The 19,322-nt window shown below is 40.4% G+C and overlaps 1 protein-coding gene across 1 annotated transcript in view; it reads left to right on the top strand.

Moving 5' to 3' along the window:
- The window catches only part of KCNJ6 (potassium inwardly rectifying channel subfamily J member 6), a 287,055-nt gene extending 270,201 nt beyond the window's left edge, over positions 1-16,854 (top strand). Inside the window, exon 4 of the mRNA XM_033418305.2 lies at positions 11,606-16,854. Coding sequence (XP_033274196.2) covers positions 11,606-11,931 — 326 coding nt within the window. The 3' untranslated portion in view covers positions 11,932-16,854. The remainder of the gene's footprint in view (positions 1-11,605) is intronic.
- The last annotated feature ends 2,468 nt before the right edge of the window (positions 16,855-19,322 follow it).

Genomic DNA, 19,322 nt, shown 5'->3' with positions numbered 1-19,322 from the left:
GTTTGTATATTTTAAGAAGAGAGGATCCATGAATTTCATAAGATTCCCAAAAGGGTTCTTGACCAAAAAAAGTTAAGAACCACTGCCTGGAAAATGCAGAATAATGGGGGACAATGAAGAGACGAGTGACTCTTCAAATATCAGGCACCAAAGGGTATTTTGAAATGTTCAAAGAATAGTAAGGCATAAAGTAAACCCTGACATCGACAGTAAGATGAAACATGATGTCTCCAGATCTTTCTCTGAATGGTTTTTGTTCCTTTTGAAAAAAGTCAACAAGCAACCAAACACTTGATGTAAGGGAAAAAATGTTATTGATCAATGCTGCTAATTCTACAAGAAAGGTCAGCTTTTATGCTTGACCAAGGGAAGGAATGGCACTAAGAGAATTGCCAGTGATGTCCTCAAACAGAGCCCTAGGTCAAGGCTTTCACCTGTGAAATTTCTTGTAGATCGTTTCTCTACTCTGGTCATTATTTTCCCAGCTATGACAGATGAGGAATAAGAGAAGCTAAGTAGCCTATCCAGGCCACACTGTGGCTCTGGGCAGCCCAGATTTAAACCTGGGCCAGTCTGCTTCCAGCTCCCACTGTTCAGCTCCACTGTGTCATTGATAAGCCTATGGATTCTATGATAAAAGGAAATGAGCACGTCCAGAGATTTCAAATTGCTTTAGCAGAAGAAAATCATCATAGAGCTTCCTGTCCTGAAATATATTCCCTCTGCAGGGTCAAAATGAGAAATAAGAATGTGTGTGCATCTAAGTTTGCTTATTTTACAAAAGGAAACACAGGGTAAAGCAGAAACAAATGAAAATGGCCACATACAGGAGGTGGGCAGAAACAGGATAGAAGAAGAGGTGGGAATGAGACTTTTCTGAATATATCTTTTTATGCTGACTTAATTTTTGAACTATTTAAGTGTTTTAAAATTTCTTTAAAAAAAAAAAAAAGGACCACAAAAGCAAATCCTAAAAGGAACTACAATTAGAAACAAATGAACCTAACTAGATATAAAACAGATAACAAGGCTACATAGAAAAAAGGATGAATCCAATAACTTTGGGACTCAGTACTTGGATTGCACTACCTCAGTGGGAATCGTCTAAGATTAAAAAGAATTTCAATTTTTAATTTTACTTCATAGGTTTGCGGATGATGGTTTCAAAAGTACACAGAGCACCTGTACTATTAACAAAAGGTTGCTTATTCAGATCATACGGGATAGCTTGCTACTATCTCTTTCCTTCGGTAGAAACTCACAGGACTTACAGAGTAAAAGGAGGAAGTGTTAAGATAGTCTTTGATTGGTGAGTGTTCTATTATAGAATTTTTGGAAGCAGGGAAGTGTTCTAATTGGCTTTCAAGTGCATTTGGCAGTCTGTGGCTCACTATTTACTGGTACATACTGGGGCTTTCTTGTAAAGTCACAGGGGCTTTCCTGTTTCAACTAGAAGCATATCTGGTCCTCTGCTGTGAGGTCTGAGTCTTGTACAAACAATTCTTCAGTAGACTTGTAGGTGTGATAATTCCAAAGCTGCTTTGTGTGCTCGTAGGATAGAGCCAATGATAAGTGTATAGATTTTTGGGAACCCGGAACTGTTGGAGAAGAGAGAAACAAATATAGAATGGGAGAGGTTGAAGAAGAATCCTGCAGTTTATGATTTGATTTGAGGTTATCTCATGATTTCTTTCAGAAAGAATCAAGGTTGTTTAGTGTCTCCAAGCAACGTTCTGAATCTGGTAGCCACTGCTCCAGATTGAGTAGAGAATAAGTACATTTGTATGGTAGACAAGGTAAGAATGGACAGGCTTAGGAGAGCTGGTGGGGAACAAATGGTAGATATGATGGGAAAGACAAATGGTGAGCAGGTATTATTTGGCAGTCAAGTTACAACACGCAGTGGCAACATCCCTTGGGCCATGATGATTCATCTACTCTCCATTTTACTTTGTAAATATAAGTATAAGGCACTTACAGGAGTTATAAAGGTCACAATGAACACATGATCCCTGTTTTCAAAAATAGATATAATAGTGTGGCAGTTGAGGACATAGGCTCTAGAGACAGACTCCCTAAATTAGAACCCTAGTTCCACCCTTACTCTTAGTCTGCTAGTGCTGTCATAGCAAAATGCCGCAGACTGGGTGGCTTAACCAACAGAAATTATTTTCTCACCATTCTGGAGTCTAGAAGTCCCATAGCAAGGCACCATCAGCACTGGTTTCTGGTAGGGCCTCTCTTCTTGGCTTGTAGACAGCCACCTTCTGGCTGTGTCCTCATGTGGCACGTGGAAAGAGAGAAAGCTCTCTAGTACCTCTTCCTCTACAAGGACAATGGTCCTACTGGATTAGGTGACTTTGTTTAACCTTAATTCCCTCCCTAAAGTTCCTATTTCCACATACAGTCACATGAGGGGGTTAGGGTTCAATATAGGAATTTTGGAGGCTCACAATTCAGTCCATAAAACTGTGTGACCCAGAACATTTACTTAACCTCTCTTTGTCTTAGTTTGCTTATATGTTAAGTAGATATCGTAGCATCACCCACCTATGAGGGCTGTTGTAAGGTGTTGTTAGTTTGTTGACGTACATAAAGCATTTGGTGCCAGGCATACAATAAACACTTAATAAATAATGTGTATTACTTAATTCAATACTTGATTTATGAATTTATCAGTTACTTTGGTGAGAGTACAATTGGGAGTACACATGTAGAATGCCTTTTTCTAAACATTAAAAAAAATACACTTTTCAATATTTTTTTTGTGTAGCTAAAGGTGAACCTCACTGGCCACCCAAAATTTCAGTAACAGAAGAAGTACAACTGTTTATTGAAGGTATTCTTAACCTGAGCATAAGACAGGGCTTGTTGTTGTTTAAATGATCAGCAGTTGGCTGAGCCTAATGAATTAGAATTACCATTACATTATGGCAGAGATTACTCTATACTGCTTCTTTTTGACACTGGGCTTGGAAAATCACCAAGATCGTTCTCCCTCACAAAGACTTATAAACATTAGTGCAGAACACTTTATTACTGCACTAATTCAGTGCAGTTTTTATTGAGAATGAGAACAAAGAGTAAAGGAAAACATTACATCATGTAGCCTGGTATTTGAAATAAAAAGACAAAACGCCTGCAGTCAATTCTTTGTTTCTGAATATTGGCAATATAGGTTAATTTTACAGAATTCCAAAGTGGTGAGGGTGGTTTATTCCATCTTATTTTATTGGAATCACATTCTCCAGGCAATTTTGATGTATTTTCTATCTACTGAGTGCATACTTCCAGCTTTATCCAGAGGGCTCTCTCTTGAGGATGGCTTTCATCATATTGGTATTCTGCACGAAACATCTCCAGTCATCATTTGTCGCCGTGAATCTAAAAATAAGGCTTTGCCTGTTAAATCTCCATCTTGCAGGGTCTGACCTGTGTTTGCTCAGTGCCTGTTAGATCCCTCAACTGGGCCTCAGTCTGGCTTCCCGGCTTCCTGGGCTTTTTGTTCACCACCAATGACAAGCAGTCCCTCCTTCACCACTCCTTATTCTAACGTACTCTTACTCAAGGAATGAAACACCACCAAAAAGATGGGCTGTTTCTATTCACTTTCAAGTGAGTTAAATTCTTGGAAGATTAACCAGAGAAGCTCTCAGTGGAGAAATTATGAAGTGCAATAATTCTTTTTAAGACACACACACACACACACATACACACACATGCGCGCGCGTCTTTGGGCTTTGGGGAAATAACTTAGACCAGACAACGCTGCTATGGAAATCAAGCAGGCTCCTCAAACACAAAGTCAAAGGCATGACTGACCCACGAACACACCAACAGGCCATTCCTCCTCTAACCCCACTGGCCTCAATGCTGTCTTGCAATGTCAGTGTCCACCTGTTTCTTTTGAGATTGTGAGGCCAGATTCCCCAGGGATGTGACATGAGTGGTCTCCACACCACAGTTTCCTCATTTGTAGAACAGGGATAGAATCATAGCACATGCTCATGGGGTTGTTATAAGGATTAAATGAAATAGACAAGGTAAAGGGCTTAAGGAATCCCCAGCTCACAGTAACTACTTGGGAATATTCCATGAAGATGACAGTGACGTGATAATGAGGAATGAGAAGAAACGGGGACTATCATTTATAGCACAGGTCTCACATGTCACGTCCTCCTCCCCAATTTTGTCTTGCCCACCTCTAAGCTGACTCTCAGTTTTGGGATTTCCTGTGGTTATTTGCACAGAAAGCAGTCAAGGAGGCTAAGTAGACAGCATCCTACTCTACAGAGACCCAGTTTCTGACTCACCATCAAGGAAATAAAAATGCACGAAAAACTAGTTGAAGGGTGAGAAACACAATCATGTATTTCTGTTTAACCCCACTAGCTGGGTCACGGAGCCAAGGAGACCATGGATGGAGTTTACGCCCCAGATGCACTGAGCCTCCCTCCTTCCCCTGCCCCCACCATACATTCCGAAGACCCCAGGCACCCAGTTGGATGTCAGTTATCGTGAACCCTTGGTCATTAGGGCACGCAGGCAAGGGTCCTCATTTTTGGAAGTCCCAGTCAGAATTCCTGATTCTGAGCTTCTACAGGAATGAGAAGATGGACTGTAAGCTCCCTGAGGCTGGGAACTCATTACCTAGCACATGGATTCCATTTAATAAACATGACCCGAATAAATGAGTGGTTAACAGTTCTTATCACAGGGTAACTTCAAGAAAAGACATTATAGCTATTTTGAGCCAACAGATGTTTGGAAACATTTAAATGATGGTACAAAGCAGAATTATATAGATTAGATTATGTCACAATTCTTTTTTATTGTTTCCAATTCTTTACATAAAAATATAAGTTTGTATAAACAACAAGGACCTACTGCATAGCACAGGGAACTATATTCAATATCTTGTAATAAACCATAATGGAAAAGTATCTGAAAAAGAATATATATATATATATATATATGTATAACTGAACCACTTTGCTGTATACCTGAAACATTGTAAATAACTATACTTCAATAAAAAAAAGAAGAAAAAACAGTTCTGAAAACACAGAACAAGAGGAGCCTTTGCACAAAAGATAAGCAGGCTAATACTGCAACAACAAATGGAATTAGCAATCTTTTAAAGTATAGCACTTGGTAAGTACAAAATAATGCATGTCACGTATTACATTACAGGGTATAAGAAAACACTTCCAATTTGACTGTTCGATTTAAGAGCTAGAACATTACTGCTATATCTACTTCTGTATTCCTTCTCCACCCTAACGTAACTACTTATTTTTATCATTCTCTTAATTTCTTTAAAAAAATAATTTTGAATGTGCCCCTGAATGATATATTACTTATGCTTACTTTTAGCTTTATACAAATGGTATCATTTTATATATTCTATACAACTTGCTTCTTCACTCAATATTATGTTTTCTAATTTATTCATTTATACACTGATGTTTATTACCTATTTCCCATGCATTCATCCTGTTGTTCTTTTACTAATTTCTTAAGTTGGATATTCTGCACAGACTTTCTTCTTTTCTAATATAAGCATTTAGGTCTATACATGTTTCTTACTTTCCATGTATCCCACAATCTTGACATTCTACATCTCAGTATCATTCATTTCTAAGTATTATTGAACTCCCATTAGAGTTTCTTCATTGAAGTCGTTTCAAAGTATGATTATATGTTATGAAACACATAGTAGTTTCTTTTCATTCATCGTTTCTTTTTATTCATGATTTGCATCGATTCATACACAGAATTAGGGGATACTCTTCTTCAGTTTTGTCCTCTGTGAGATTCCCCATCCTTTTCAGCTCCCAGACCCCCTCTTCTCTGTCTGTGAAGACAGGATTTCTCTCCACGTGTTGGCCACCCATACTGCTGCCCGGTTTCACAGGCTCAGAGTTCATTCTCAGAGTAAGGCAGTGAGAAGAGAGGAAAACGCAGCCACAAACTCTTTGGTCCACAGAGACCTCTTTTCCCAGTCCTCTGGCCAGAAAGATTTTCTCACAGCTCTGGACTACGCAGCACTGAGAGCTGGGTGCAGAGATACAAAATTAATGAGAGCTCCCCACCCCCATTCTCCAGCCCAGAGGGGACCTTGTCCTGGTCCTTTGGTCAGAAAGACAGGGTTTCTCTCTGAGATTTTGTTGCAGCACCACAGCCCAGTTCTGCATAGGGACCACTCTCAGGTTAAAGCCAGATGATAAAAGAGAGAAAAAAACAAACCAAGAAATTTATCCCCAAACAAGTCATTCTTCAAGTTTTGGTACCCTTCCCCAATCTTCCCACTAGTGGTAACTTTTCAGAGTCTGCAGGTTGTTGCATTTTGTGTTTTGTCTAGAAATCTTCATTGTAAGCAACGGGAGACAAAGGCTGCACTGACTCCATCTTCACCAAGCCCGGAAGTCCCATCCCTTTCTTGTTATTGAACTTATTTTTGATTAAAATTCGGGAGTTTGTAACTTTCCAGTGTCTAGCTTGTATTTTAGCTGAGGGTCATTCCTAGGTAATCTGACATGACGCAGAAACAGAAATCTACCACTTTCTTTTCTAAGGACCACAAGCCATCTTTTAATTTAATAATACATGTCAGACATTTCCAGTCAACATTTCTCTATAGTTCCTTAGGTCCATTCTCTTCACTTAACAACAGGTATTTGGGGGGAACCTCCAATGTTGAAGCACTATGTAAATGCTAGGAATATGGAAATAAAGAAGATAAACGAACTTTGAGGCATCCACAGTCCAACAAGGAAACCAGACACTTAGCATGAGCTGCAAAGGCTGTGAGAAGGCTGTGATGGGGTGTCACTGAAATGTTCTGATAGCCGTGGGTTCCTAGTTCCAACTCAAGTGGGGTCGGTCACAGAGGGCTTTAGAAAGGAGATAATAAATCAGCTCTTGAAAGATGAACAGGAGTCCACCGGGGGAAGGGCATTCAAGATAAAGCAAATAGCACATATACAGGCATAAAAATATAAATGCAAATGGCAAGACAGCCAGCACGCTCAGAGTAAAGGCTGTGATCTGAACTTGGAGATCAGATTTTTCAGGTTTTATTCATCTCTACAAAAGGAGCTTCTCTTTTTCCAGAGATTACTTCACTCACTTCAAAAACCTACCTCAGTGGCTTCCTTGGTGATGCAGTGGTTAAGAATCCACCTGCCAGTGCAGGGGACACGGGTTCGAGCCCTGGTCCGGGAAAATCCCACATACCGTGGAGCTGCTAAGCCCCTGCGCCACAGGTACTGAGCCTGCACTCTAGAGCCCGCGAGCCACAGCTACTGAGCCTGCATGCCACAGCTTCTGAAGCTCATGTGCCTAAGAGCTCGTGCTTCACAGTAAGAGAAGCCACTGCAATGAGAAGCACACGCACCGCAACAAAGAGTAACCCCCGCTCGCCGCAACAAGAGAAGACATGCGCACAGCAACAAAAACCCAGTGCAGCCAAAAATTAATTAATTAATTAATTTAAAAAAAAAAAACCTACCTCAGGACACCGTAATGATCTTTCTGATATGAAAAACAAACACAACTTGCATACACACTGATTGAATCTTTTTTTTTTTTCTGATGACCAGGCGGTCTCCTTTTACTTTATATTTCTGTACATACATAGACAGGTAGTATCTAAACTTTTATGTGCATGGTAAATATACATGTGTCATTCCTGTTTTCCATTATTAGTGTTGTGGATATTTTCATGTTTTTCATTTTTAATCTTTTTTATTAAGCAAAGAAAATTCTGCATCCTCAGCTCACACTCATTTCAAAGCCTGAAACACAATCCGTGAAAAATTGGTCTCAGAGTCACGGTCACACTTCAGTGAGTTAAGTGACATCGAAAATCACAAGGGCTCCACTGTCACCCACTGATGTAATTTTGATGGCTGCACCTTAGTTGGTTTTATTTTGTTACTTTTTCAACATCAGTAAAAATCACAATTTTTCTAAGAATGGACTGGGACCAATGTCAATATGTAAGACAGGAATCTTTCTGAAGAAAATGAAAATTATCAGCTTACACTAGAAATACTTTTCGATATTGTTAGACAAATATATTAATATTCTTTTCATCTCTTTTCAAATGAATTAGGACACCAAAAGGTGAATAAAAATTGGGAAAGCATCCACAAACATTTGTTTAAATCTCTCTTATTCATTTTTGATTACATAAATTAATCCTATTAAAGTGGTACTATGAAAAGGTATTTTACTATCCCTGTGGAATTCAATAAGCACATTCATTTGCTAGGGCTGCCATAACAAAGTACCACAGACTTGGGTGGCTTAAACAGGAATTTATTGTCTCCTAATTCTGGAGGCTGGAAGTTCAAGATCAAGGTGTTGGCAGGGTTGGTTGCTCTCTCCTCGGCTTATAGATGGAGATGACCATCTTCTCCCTATGTCCTCACATGGTATTTCCTCTACACATGTCTGTGTAACTTATCTCCTCTTCTTATAACAACACCAGTCATATTGAATTAGAACCCCCTCCCAATGACCTCATTTTAACTTAATTACCTCTTTAAAGACCCTCTCTCAAACAAGTCACAGTCTGAGGTACTGGGGGTTAGAACAACATAGGAATTGGGGCTGGGGGAGAGTACAAAGTTTAACCACTGTTTGTTTTTGACAAACAGCCCAAGGGAACAAGTTATTTGCATTGGGCAAACTCTGTCCCAAGTCAAAAAGAGACAAGCCTTGTAAATGGGATTTTCTAGGGAACTGCTAGAAACTTCAACTGATGACCATTCTGAGCATGAGGCTTTGAAAGAGCTCCAATCCTGTTCTGACCCCTCCAGCAGTTGCTAGACTGCTCTTTTGCACCATGATTGCAGGCTGTTGATTTTTAAGGCTAACGTAAAGCTGAGCAGGGGGAAAGTTAAAATTTCCCGAAGCTCAGGGCTCTTACTGCGATTCAGCCATTTTTCTTGAGCAAACACTCCTGGAGTTCATTTACAGAGTTCTAAAAGAGTTTGCTTTGTCCGTTTCTGCCAGCGTTCTCATTGCCTTCATGGAGGAGAGGGTTTTCAGAGGTCCTTTCTCCAGCAGTCCCAATGACAACCTCTTGGCGGCATCCTGTGTTGTTTCTTCATACCTGTGTCCCAAGTTTCTAATTCTCTCTTCAGTCAATTCCAATTGGATGTTAAACCTCCATATAGATTTTAATTTTAATAATTGTATTTTTAATTTCTAGTTCCATTTGGCCTTTTACATAGCCAGAAATCAAAATCTAGGTGAATTTTATTTTATATGCCTGTCTCTGTTTTCTAGTCGTGTCACAATAAACATATGCTTCCTCAATGGGAAGAAAAATTTGAAAGTTATTTTATCACCTTTTCTTTTTGACTTCCTGTTTGTGCCTCACTCTGAGCCCACAGAACCCTGTCATCACCTGTCTTCCCCCATCACTCCCAAACACAGATAAAGAGTTGGTAACTCAGAAGAGAAACGTTGAGAAACAAAAGCAAGATGCTGTTGTTCTTTGCTTTACAATGCCCAGTAACCCTGCTCTACTTGTTTCAGAGGCATGGGGGTGGGCAGACCAAATAATTGGGTAGTCAGGGAAACATTGAAGAGGGGTAGCATTCAGTTTTGAGGTTCAGAGGAAGAGCAGAATGTGAATGAGGGCTGTATGGGCTCAGACTCTGCCAGCTGCAGTGGGTCAGTCACTTCAGTCCCTGGGCCCCAACATTCTTCTTCTAGCCACGAGGAACAGGTGCACTGCTGTGGGAATATTTTGTAGATCTGAAAAACCTACTGTGTAAAACCTTCTGTGTAAAACCTACATGTGGCCTCTTCTCCTCACCACACCTGCATTCAGCATAAAGCAATTGCCTAATATATATTATAGGCTGTCCTAAGGAATAATATATTGACTGACTGGCTGGCTGCTTCCCTGGATGAATGAACACAGGGCTGCAGTAGGACTATGGTGAGTCCTACGTGGTTTTACCTTTGCGGGCCCTTTATTCCATTTAAAAATTTTCTAATTATATTTTTATATAATTATATAATATAATAAGTATATAATCTACCTTATGTAATATGTAATATACTTTACGATGGGCCCCTAAAAGCACTGTGGGCCCTTGGTACTGGACCTACTGAGCTAATGGAAAATCAGCCCTGAAGGAATGGCTGAATGAACGCTTCCATTTCCTGAGAAGTTTCATAAGAGAATTCTTCGACCTCAGAAAAAAAATGCACCAATGGCTTCCCCGTATTTTACACCAAGCCTGTTGCCTAGTTTCCTTTTCTAAGGAGGTGGGTGGGATTTCCCTTGTTCTGCCTTTTCACATTTAAAAGGAAGCTATCCCCGGCTCCTGGGCTGCCAGTAGCTCATATGGCATTGTTGTGCAAATTAGAAAAAGTCTTCTTGTCTATAAGCAGGAAGGGCGGGTGAGATGGGGGGCGACTTTAAAGTATTATATTATCACACGATCTGAACAACCATCTCCACTGGTCCTGGGGAAAGTACACATTCAGATCAGCATCCCTTCCAACCTCATTTGGGTGACCACAGTAGCTGCCTCTGTGTCACGGCAATGGGAGGGTAACACAAATCCGTGGCCTCCAGCTGAAAGGCAGCATAAGTTTAGTTTAAAATGTCAAATTTCATTCTAAGTCTGTGGCCAAAACCAAGACTCAAATCCCAGCAGGGCTCAGGCAAAACCTCTAAAAGCAGTGTGAGACAAAAGTCATGACCTCAGATGATCCTGGAGTAAAAAGTGGACAAGGCACAACCACATGAGTGTGCACCTGTGTGCATGTGCACACATGCTTTCCTGTGTGTGTGCCTGACCTTGCAGGCAAGTGCCTGCAAGTGCCTGGTGTGAGCCAGAACTTTCACGTTGCTCCCTGGGATTCCATGCGGAAGCCTGGTATCTCCACCACATGCCCTCCTGCATGGTAGCACATGTCTACAACAAGAAAGACAGCTCCTTGCAGTTGTGACACTGTTACCAAGTCCAAACTTGTACTGCTCACCTCACGGCAGGCCAATAAATCAAGAGACGAGTCGTTGAGGCAAGAAATAGCAACTTTATTCGAAAGCCAGCAGACCGAGAAGATGGTGGACTCGCGTCCCAAAGAACCATCTTACCTGAGTTAGAATTCAGGCTTCTTTTATACTAAAAGAGGAGGGGGTGTGGCTGGTTGTTGCAGACTTCTTGGGGTCAGAATCCTTTGTTCTTGCAGCTGTCCATGTAGGTCAGGTCATAATGCCCCTGTAAACCTCCAACAAGACAAATGTTATCCTCTGTTCTGCAACTTTTTACCTCTATATGAATGGGAAAGTGTTATACCTTTAAAGGTCAGAGTTTTGAGAATGGGATATCCTGTATATTTCAGGCTATAGGCAACATTCTTAACTTGTAGCAAAAGCAATTGAATACAATGTTAAAGTAAAAGAAGCAGATTTAATATGGAGTCAGATTCTGTTCTTCCCTATTATAGCAGCCTATGTGGGTCACAGTCTCAACATCACATGCAGCAGTCCTGCCTGTCTCCCTGAGTCCCCTGGGCGATACAAAGCCCACAGACACACACACTAAAGCCTCTGTTCTCCTCTCTGCAGGGATGACATGCCAAGCTCGAAGCTCCTACATCACTAGTGAGATCCTCTGGGGGTACCGGTTCACCCCTGTTCTGACGCTGGAGGACGGGTTCTACGAAGTCGACTACAACAGCTTCCACGAGACCTACGAGACCAGCACCCCATCTCTCAGTGCCAAAGAGCTGGCCGAGTTAGCCAGCAGGGCTGAGCTGCCCCTGAGCTGGTCCGTCTCCAGCAAACTCAACCAACACGCAGAACTGGAGACTGAGGAGGAAGAAAAGAACCCTGAGGAGCAGACGGAGAGGAATGGTGATGTGGCGAATCTAGAGAACGAATCCAAAGTTTAGTCCCCTGGCTGGGCCACCCCTTCTCCTCTCCGCCCACAACCTTCCCTTGTCTCTCATTCTCTTTCTTTTCTGTCTCTCTTACTTTGTTCTTTCCTTATATTGAAGTTTGGCATTACCAGAAAACAAATCTTCAAGGTGTAAAATATCTACCTGCCCTCTCAGTTATTCAGATCGACAAGGCAGATTCAGATTGGGTTAAGGTGTCATGTGCCCTCATTTGTGACCCAAGCCTGGTCTCCTCCCTGAATACGACACATCCAAGTCCTAGAGATTTCTGCTACTTACCTGCATGTGTTGTACAATACCAGATCACTCAAAAGAGTGCATCAAAGAGTCTACCTGGGATATGATGAGGAAGGTCTCTGGTGCCTATTCATTCATGCAGTGAGACATAGAGTTGAGCCCTCAGTTTTATACATCTCAATAAATTTCATCTACAGGGCGAGGTGCTTGCCCTCTGCGGGCATTGCATTTATAGGACCCAGGTGAGGTAATGACAAAATACTGTACATATATATGCCTTATGTAATTATTTTCTTTTGCAGTTAGTAATAAAACCCAGCATGTACAAAAGTACTGTAGAACAAAACTTCTAAATAATGTACATAGATGTAAAATTAATGTAGGTTTAGATATATAACTTTAGAAATAAGATTAAAAGAAAAAAAAAGGATTCCCAAAGTACAGTAGGCATTTCTGTTCTGATGTCCTGTTTTCTGGATTTCTTTGGTCCCATTGACCGCTGGCCCTTTAGTGCATGGCCTTTGCTCTGTGTCCCAGACTGGCAGCCGTTTGGGTACCTCACTGTTCCCTTTAATTGAATCTAATAAGCCATAGGTCTGGGAGAAGTTTGGAGGTTCAGTAGATGGCAAAACACACCACCAGTATGCTGATATACTGTGAAATGTTTACAAAACTGAGGTCTCTTTTTTAAGTAACAAGACCTCACTGACTAGCCTGGGGCAGAATTTCAGGAGGAGGACATGCTCTGGCATGTCACCAATGATGTGTGTTTTTTGGTTTTGTTTTGTTTTTGTTTTCTGCCATACCTCGTAGCTTATAGGATCTTAGTTCCCTGACCAGGGATCAAACCTAAGGCCCCAGCAGTGAGAGTGCCAACTCCTAACCACTGGACCACTAGGGAATTCCCACCAATGACGGGAATTATGTGTTTATGCTTTTCAAGTTAGCTCTCACCCTCTGTAGTACCACAGTTTGAGAAACTTTTTTTCTACAAAACCATTGACTCTCCAACTATTTTCACTCTATAATCACAGTTAAAAAATGAGACATGTTAAATTAGTAAAAGGTGGTTTGGGTCTAAAGTCATGAAATTCATAATGGCATGTAATGGGCGAAGTATATTGTAGTCACTGATCTCACACACCTTGACTCCATCTGGCACTCTTCCTATACCTGGGGGGCTTATCCATCAGCATTCCTTGCATTGGTATTTATTATTATTATTATTATTAGTTTATTATTATGAAATTTCCAGAGTTCAATATTTAAAGATTAGATCAACAATCTTGGTGACTGTCTAAGAAATATTTCTAGAGTATGCCACAGGTTAGAAATCAAATCCAAAGTGTCTCCCAATCAAAGAAAACAAAAAACTACAGCCTTAATTCATTTTAATCTGCAAAGATAAAAAGAAGGAAAGAAGAAAGAAAGGAAGGAAGGAAGGAAGGAGAGGAGAGGAGGAGGGAAGGAAGGAATAGTATTTTGTACTGAAAATCTAATTTTCAAAATGAAAAAATTTTCAAATGAAAAAATAAGAAAAGGAAGAGAATCTTAGACAAAACCTCAAGGGCAGGTGGAGATTTTGCACTGAAACAGATCTTTCACATTAAGTTGGCATTTATAAACTGTTTGTTCCCTAACATAATCATCCATCATAAATATTCATTGACTGGATCCAAGTTCATTTTCAACTTCTACAGCTGCGCTCAGTTTGAGGCTTTGCACCATGGAGGTCAAAGAGCTCAAACTAGCTGTCCCTCCCTGCTGCCCTTGCCTTCCCTGACCAGATATCACAGGCCTTCACACTGTAGTTTGGGGACCTTGTCTACTAAAAAGCATGTCCCAGAGATAAGGAAAGTAACTCCTCAATTTGACATGGGGGTTGGGTCTCTCTTCTCCCACTTCTGACACCTTGTATCAAGACAACTGCTTCTTGGTACTGACGGTATGGAAAACAAAACTGTTGGCCATAACTCTTTCCTTTTGCCAACATTTCACTTTTCGCATTGAATATTTGTTGAATCATTTATTCATTCCACATACTCCAAAGAGGAGGTTGTAGTTGAGGAGGAGGAGGGAGCCCCATACACTTCTTGCCAGGCTGTGGGGAGGTACTGTGGCCTTACCTCAGTGTAGCCTTAGGAAGGGCCCTCTTGCCTTGGGGGCGCTATCCCTGCAGCATCACCAGAGTTGCAGGGCCAGGCATGGTAGCACAAAGCAAGATCAGCTGGGGTTGCAAAAAGTCTGCTAATTTAGCTCCTAAAGACTCAATGGGCCTTTCTAAGTCCATTACTAAGGCTTAAAGGACAACATAGACCCTGTTGTCTGGTTGGAAGAGCAGTTGGGGGCCCTTGAGCACAACTGAATGAAGAGCCTTGACAACCCTTTGGTCAGACACACACGTCAGTTCTGTATCTGTGACAGGGCACCCAGGTATGAGGTCTTTCCCTATTTCTCACTGTCTTTGGTGTCAATGTGGTTGGAGATGGAACATGAACCAAATCTCATTTTTGTAATGTGAGCCTCTGAATCTTTAAATGAGGATGCTCCAGAAGAACCTTTTATTAGAATGTCCTTATCAAACATGTCTATTTTTCTACAATTATTGATAACACAGTTTAACAGTGTATTTTGTGTCAACTGTTAAAATTTGGAACTGAAAAAAGCTCATTAAGACTGAATTTTCTAAGTAGCAAGTATTGAATGGTGTTTTTCATTAACAGTTCAGCAAAGATGACCCTACAATTTCTATCCATTCTCTTCCACCATATCCAGGCTCCAATCACTCAGTCACTTTGTTAGCAAATCCAGAGCTATGGAAATAAATAAGCCTATTTTAATGCACCAATACTCATAATGAATGAGGATCACACTCAACTTGATATTTTGGTCTGTTTGATGATGTATTTGAGTCCCTTTCCCATAAAAGCATGGCAGTATCCATTAGCCAGATAAGAACTTTGGGCTAAAGGGTTACAGTTTGCCACAATTGACTCCAGTTTGGAGGAAAGGGCAGACTCAGCTGGGAGCATGACCTCCCCAAGGGCTGACAAGACCCTCAGATTGTCATTTCCACCCACCTCAACATGCTTTCCAACTGGAAGAGCACCTATTTATTTATGTCAGCTTTATGTAACTGATAAAATTGTTTATGTCCTTGGATGTCCCATGGGCAAATTATACTCTTTTGGATTAACACCTTTGCAATCACTGTAATGTCAGGTCATTACTTTTCCATCCCTTCGAAATATGGCCTTTTAGCCTGGTTGGTCCAATACATAGACACTCTATGTCCAGGAGAAGAAAACCTCTCTTTCCCCACTCCCTTCCTCCATCTGTCCCTCTCTTTTTCTCTTTCCCTAGTTCTCCAGTTCCAGTTCCATTGATTTAGTTCAATATCTTATGTTCCCTAACAGAAATCCAGCTACTGTTTCTAAAAAGGTCAATCTATTTCTTAAGCACAATTTTCTCTTGCTGGTTTAACCAAACTAGGGCTCTGAAATGTCTGTTTTTCATTATACTCTAATTTAAAAATTATTTATGACTTCATTTAAAAGCCTAAGTTTTGAAGTCTCCAAGCAACATTCTTATGTTTTCCCTTCCTACATTTTCTTACGTTTCAGGTTTCTTACTTTTTCCCCTTTGCTTTTTTATTTAGATTGAAGCCAGTATCTTTGGGATGTTCAGAAACTGTTTATAAATATGGGAGCTGGTGGACAGAGAAAGAGACTCTAAAAATTCCATTAGAAAACTACTTTAACTCAGCAAAATAATGTGAAATCATTTGCTTAGCTAAGTGATACAAGATTTAAAATTATATATATATATATATATATGTATATATATATATATATATTCATAGTCATTTCCAAAACAGCTTGCCAAGGGTCTGACTACTTTACAGTCTCTCTTTCCTTGACTTGGGTGGTACTCTATGTGATTCAGAAGAGTCATAAGGGTAGTCGAAGATTAAATGTCCTACATAGATGGTAAACATTATCTTCTATGGTTTCATTTCAATGGATGGCTATAAAGTCAAAAAACATAGGCAACATATACATAATAGATGATTCATTGATATTGCATTACAATATAATCAACTAATAAGACCTTGTTTCTAGACTCTATGGCCACCCCGCATTTAAGAAAATGTTATCCTTTAATTTAAAATTGAGTAAAGCATACCTCTTCCTAATATTTCTGCCCTCAACGTCTTGGAGAGCTTTTGATGTAGAATGTCATCTAGCAGTCCAAGCTCTGTCAGGCTACTATTTGATTTTGACAAAGCACAGTATGTACAATAATAACCAAACAATATTACACCCTACGTTGTGTGGTGTTTTGGAGCATTCAGAGTACTTGCACAAGTTTTCTCATTTAATTCTAATCCACCATCAGAGCTTGAGTATTATAATTTACGTTTTATAGACAGAAAACTAGGGTTTGGGCAAACTGAGTAACTTCCCCAAGGCTACAAGGCAAGTCAATCACAGATCCTGGTCTCAAATCCAGGTGCTGAGGCTAAAACCATGGGCTCTTTTTACTACAAAAAGGGTCAGCAAACCAAATCTGCGCACAGAATCTGGCCCACTGCCTGTTTTTGCACCACTTGTGAGCTAAGACTGATTTTACATTTTTAAATGGCTGGGAAAAAGAAAAAAAAAAAAAGAAACAAGAGAAGGATACTTGTTGACATGTGAAAATTATATCAAATTCAAATTTCTGTGTCCATAAATAAAGTTTTATTGGAACACAGGCACACCCATTGGTTTATCTGTTTCTATGACTGCTTTCACAATACACAGCAGAGCTGAGTAATTAAAACAGAGGTCACATAGCCAGAAGACTATTTACTCTCTGACCCCTTTACAGGAAAAGTTTGCCAACCCCAGTACTGTGCTATTAACTACTATTAATACCATTAAGTACTATTACATATTGTACTGTACTATTAAAATATTCCTGGGCAAATTAGAATGATGACATTCTTTTCCAGTATGACTCTATTTTCCAGTATTGTGCTTAGGTTTGTTCAAGGAAAAATAACTCATTTTTTTGTAAGAGAGACAACTGCTTCACAGGACTTTGAGTTGAGTCTCAAAGAAAAGCTCCTTTCTTTTCATAACCATTCCCCCAAGAGTGGTAAATAGAGTAAACAGTCAGGCAAGAGCCAGTGGCCAGCTCAGAAAGTGATGTGGTACAACTACTCATTAATAAACAATTTAAAAAAATGGGAATTCCAGGGACTGAGCTATTGCTTCGCTGACATGCATAGGTATTTAAATATGTAGACAGCTGGGGCCTGGGCCTCTGCTGAGTGGGATGAACTAGACTTGCAGTAGTTGTCACACATCCGAACAAATTCCCCTCCCCTACATGCCTTCCTTCTAATTCTTTCCTGGAATAGAACTAACTAGACTGCTGAGCTGTCTCTCCATCTTCCCTTGCTAGTTTCCTCTAGCTCCCAATTGATCAGCGTGATAAGAAGAATCTTAAACCACCACTCCTGTTTAGTTGTACTTGTTCTGGCTCCCTCTAGGTACTCAGCTAAAAGTTTAACATGCAAATAAAAACTAAATGCTTCTCTTAGAAAACAAACCGGTTCTGTGAAAGAGCTCAGGAAGAAACAGAAGCATAGTAAAGGGTTATTGCATTGTTTGCTGCTTTCTGAGTCTGAAGCGCAAGATAAAAATTGGTAACTCTGTAGTTACCAATTGGATCAAAGAAATTCAGACCATGGAGTTTTGAGATAAATCAATACTAAATGACATTTAGTATCACTAAGCTGAACTCACTTGTATTCTAAGGAAGCATTTCCAAATCCAGACATAGGTCAGCCAAGTTGCGTTTTTTATCTCTTTAGTTCTATTGAAAAATATATCAAGTTCTCTTATGAGTGCTTTCCTGGAAGTTAGGTGGAAAAGAAAAAATTTTGTAATAAATCATTGTGATGTTGTATTGCTGACAGATAAATGATGGAAATTGAGATGAATTTGGTCCCGTGTCTGAAACTAAGTAGTTGATGGCATCTGCAATCGTGCAAAAAGCTTGCGATCTTGCAACTGCATGGAACAGCATAAGTAAGTGGGAGGGGAAAAAATCTCAAAGTTCAACACCATAGAACTTAAATAAATGTAAAAGGAGTCAAACTGTTACTTGGCCTCATTACCTTGGTGAAAGAAAGCTTCATGCATCCACCTAATTCAAATAAGAGAGTCGTAGGGGAAAGAGGACAAAATACGTTAGCACTCAGAGAATAGCTAATTGAAGTAGTCAGCATGCCTAAGTGATTGAGATTTACCGCCAGTGAAAATGGTATTTGTAAAGTTAATTTTAGACACTACCCTCCCTAGACATCAATCCTAACGTGCCCTGTGGTCAGCTAGAGATTTGTGACCACACAAGCAACAGAGCTTGATTTCAGAGAACTAAATCTTCCTACTAACAAAGCGTAATTGACCATTTCAAGATTAAGGCTACATACCCGTTGTATTAACAGGGATCATGAATACTGTGATATCAACCAGCCAATCTTTATAAGAATAGGAAGGGCTGTTTCTCTCAGGCAATGTAAATATCTGCTACCAACAGGCACTAGTGAAATAAACATGTAATTCATCATCATTTCTAAAATTCTAATGGAAACCACAAAATATCCATCCAAAGGAGCAAACGTCCCTGGAATCCAGGATCGGATCTCTTTGGCTACTAAAACCCCAGTCCAAGCTGAATGCCTTATGGAATATTTCAATATTGGGTCTATCACCACTAAGCACAAGTAGCGGAACTGGATCAGCTGTAGTGCACAGAGCTGGGTTGTCGACAGCTGTGCATGACTGGAACCTCTTGGTCTTTCGCCAGCCTTCTTAGAGAAGGAGACGAACACTGTTCTAAGATCCAGGCACAGCAGGTGCCATTCTGGCATCATCTCTCAGCATGGCTGATGCGGGGGGGGGGGGGCGGTGGGCATGAGCCATTTCCTCCCTTGTCCATTGGCTCAGCCTTGGGTAGTCCAGAAGCCTTGTTCATACCCACCACCTCTCTGGGTGAGCCTTTCCCTCCAGCCCTGGTTTCTGCCCATTTAGACAATGACCCCCCAGAAGTGTCTGCTGGGAAGCCTGTATCTTTTGAGCTTCTCTTGGCCAGCA

Source organism: Orcinus orca, chromosome 5 (genome assembly GCF_937001465.1).
Source record: "Orcinus orca chromosome 5, mOrcOrc1.1, whole genome shotgun sequence".
Lineage (NCBI taxonomy): Eukaryota > Metazoa > Chordata > Mammalia > Artiodactyla > Delphinidae > Orcinus > Orcinus orca.
Note: the sequence above shows the minus strand (reverse complement) of the source record. Positions and strands in the feature narration are given on the sequence as shown.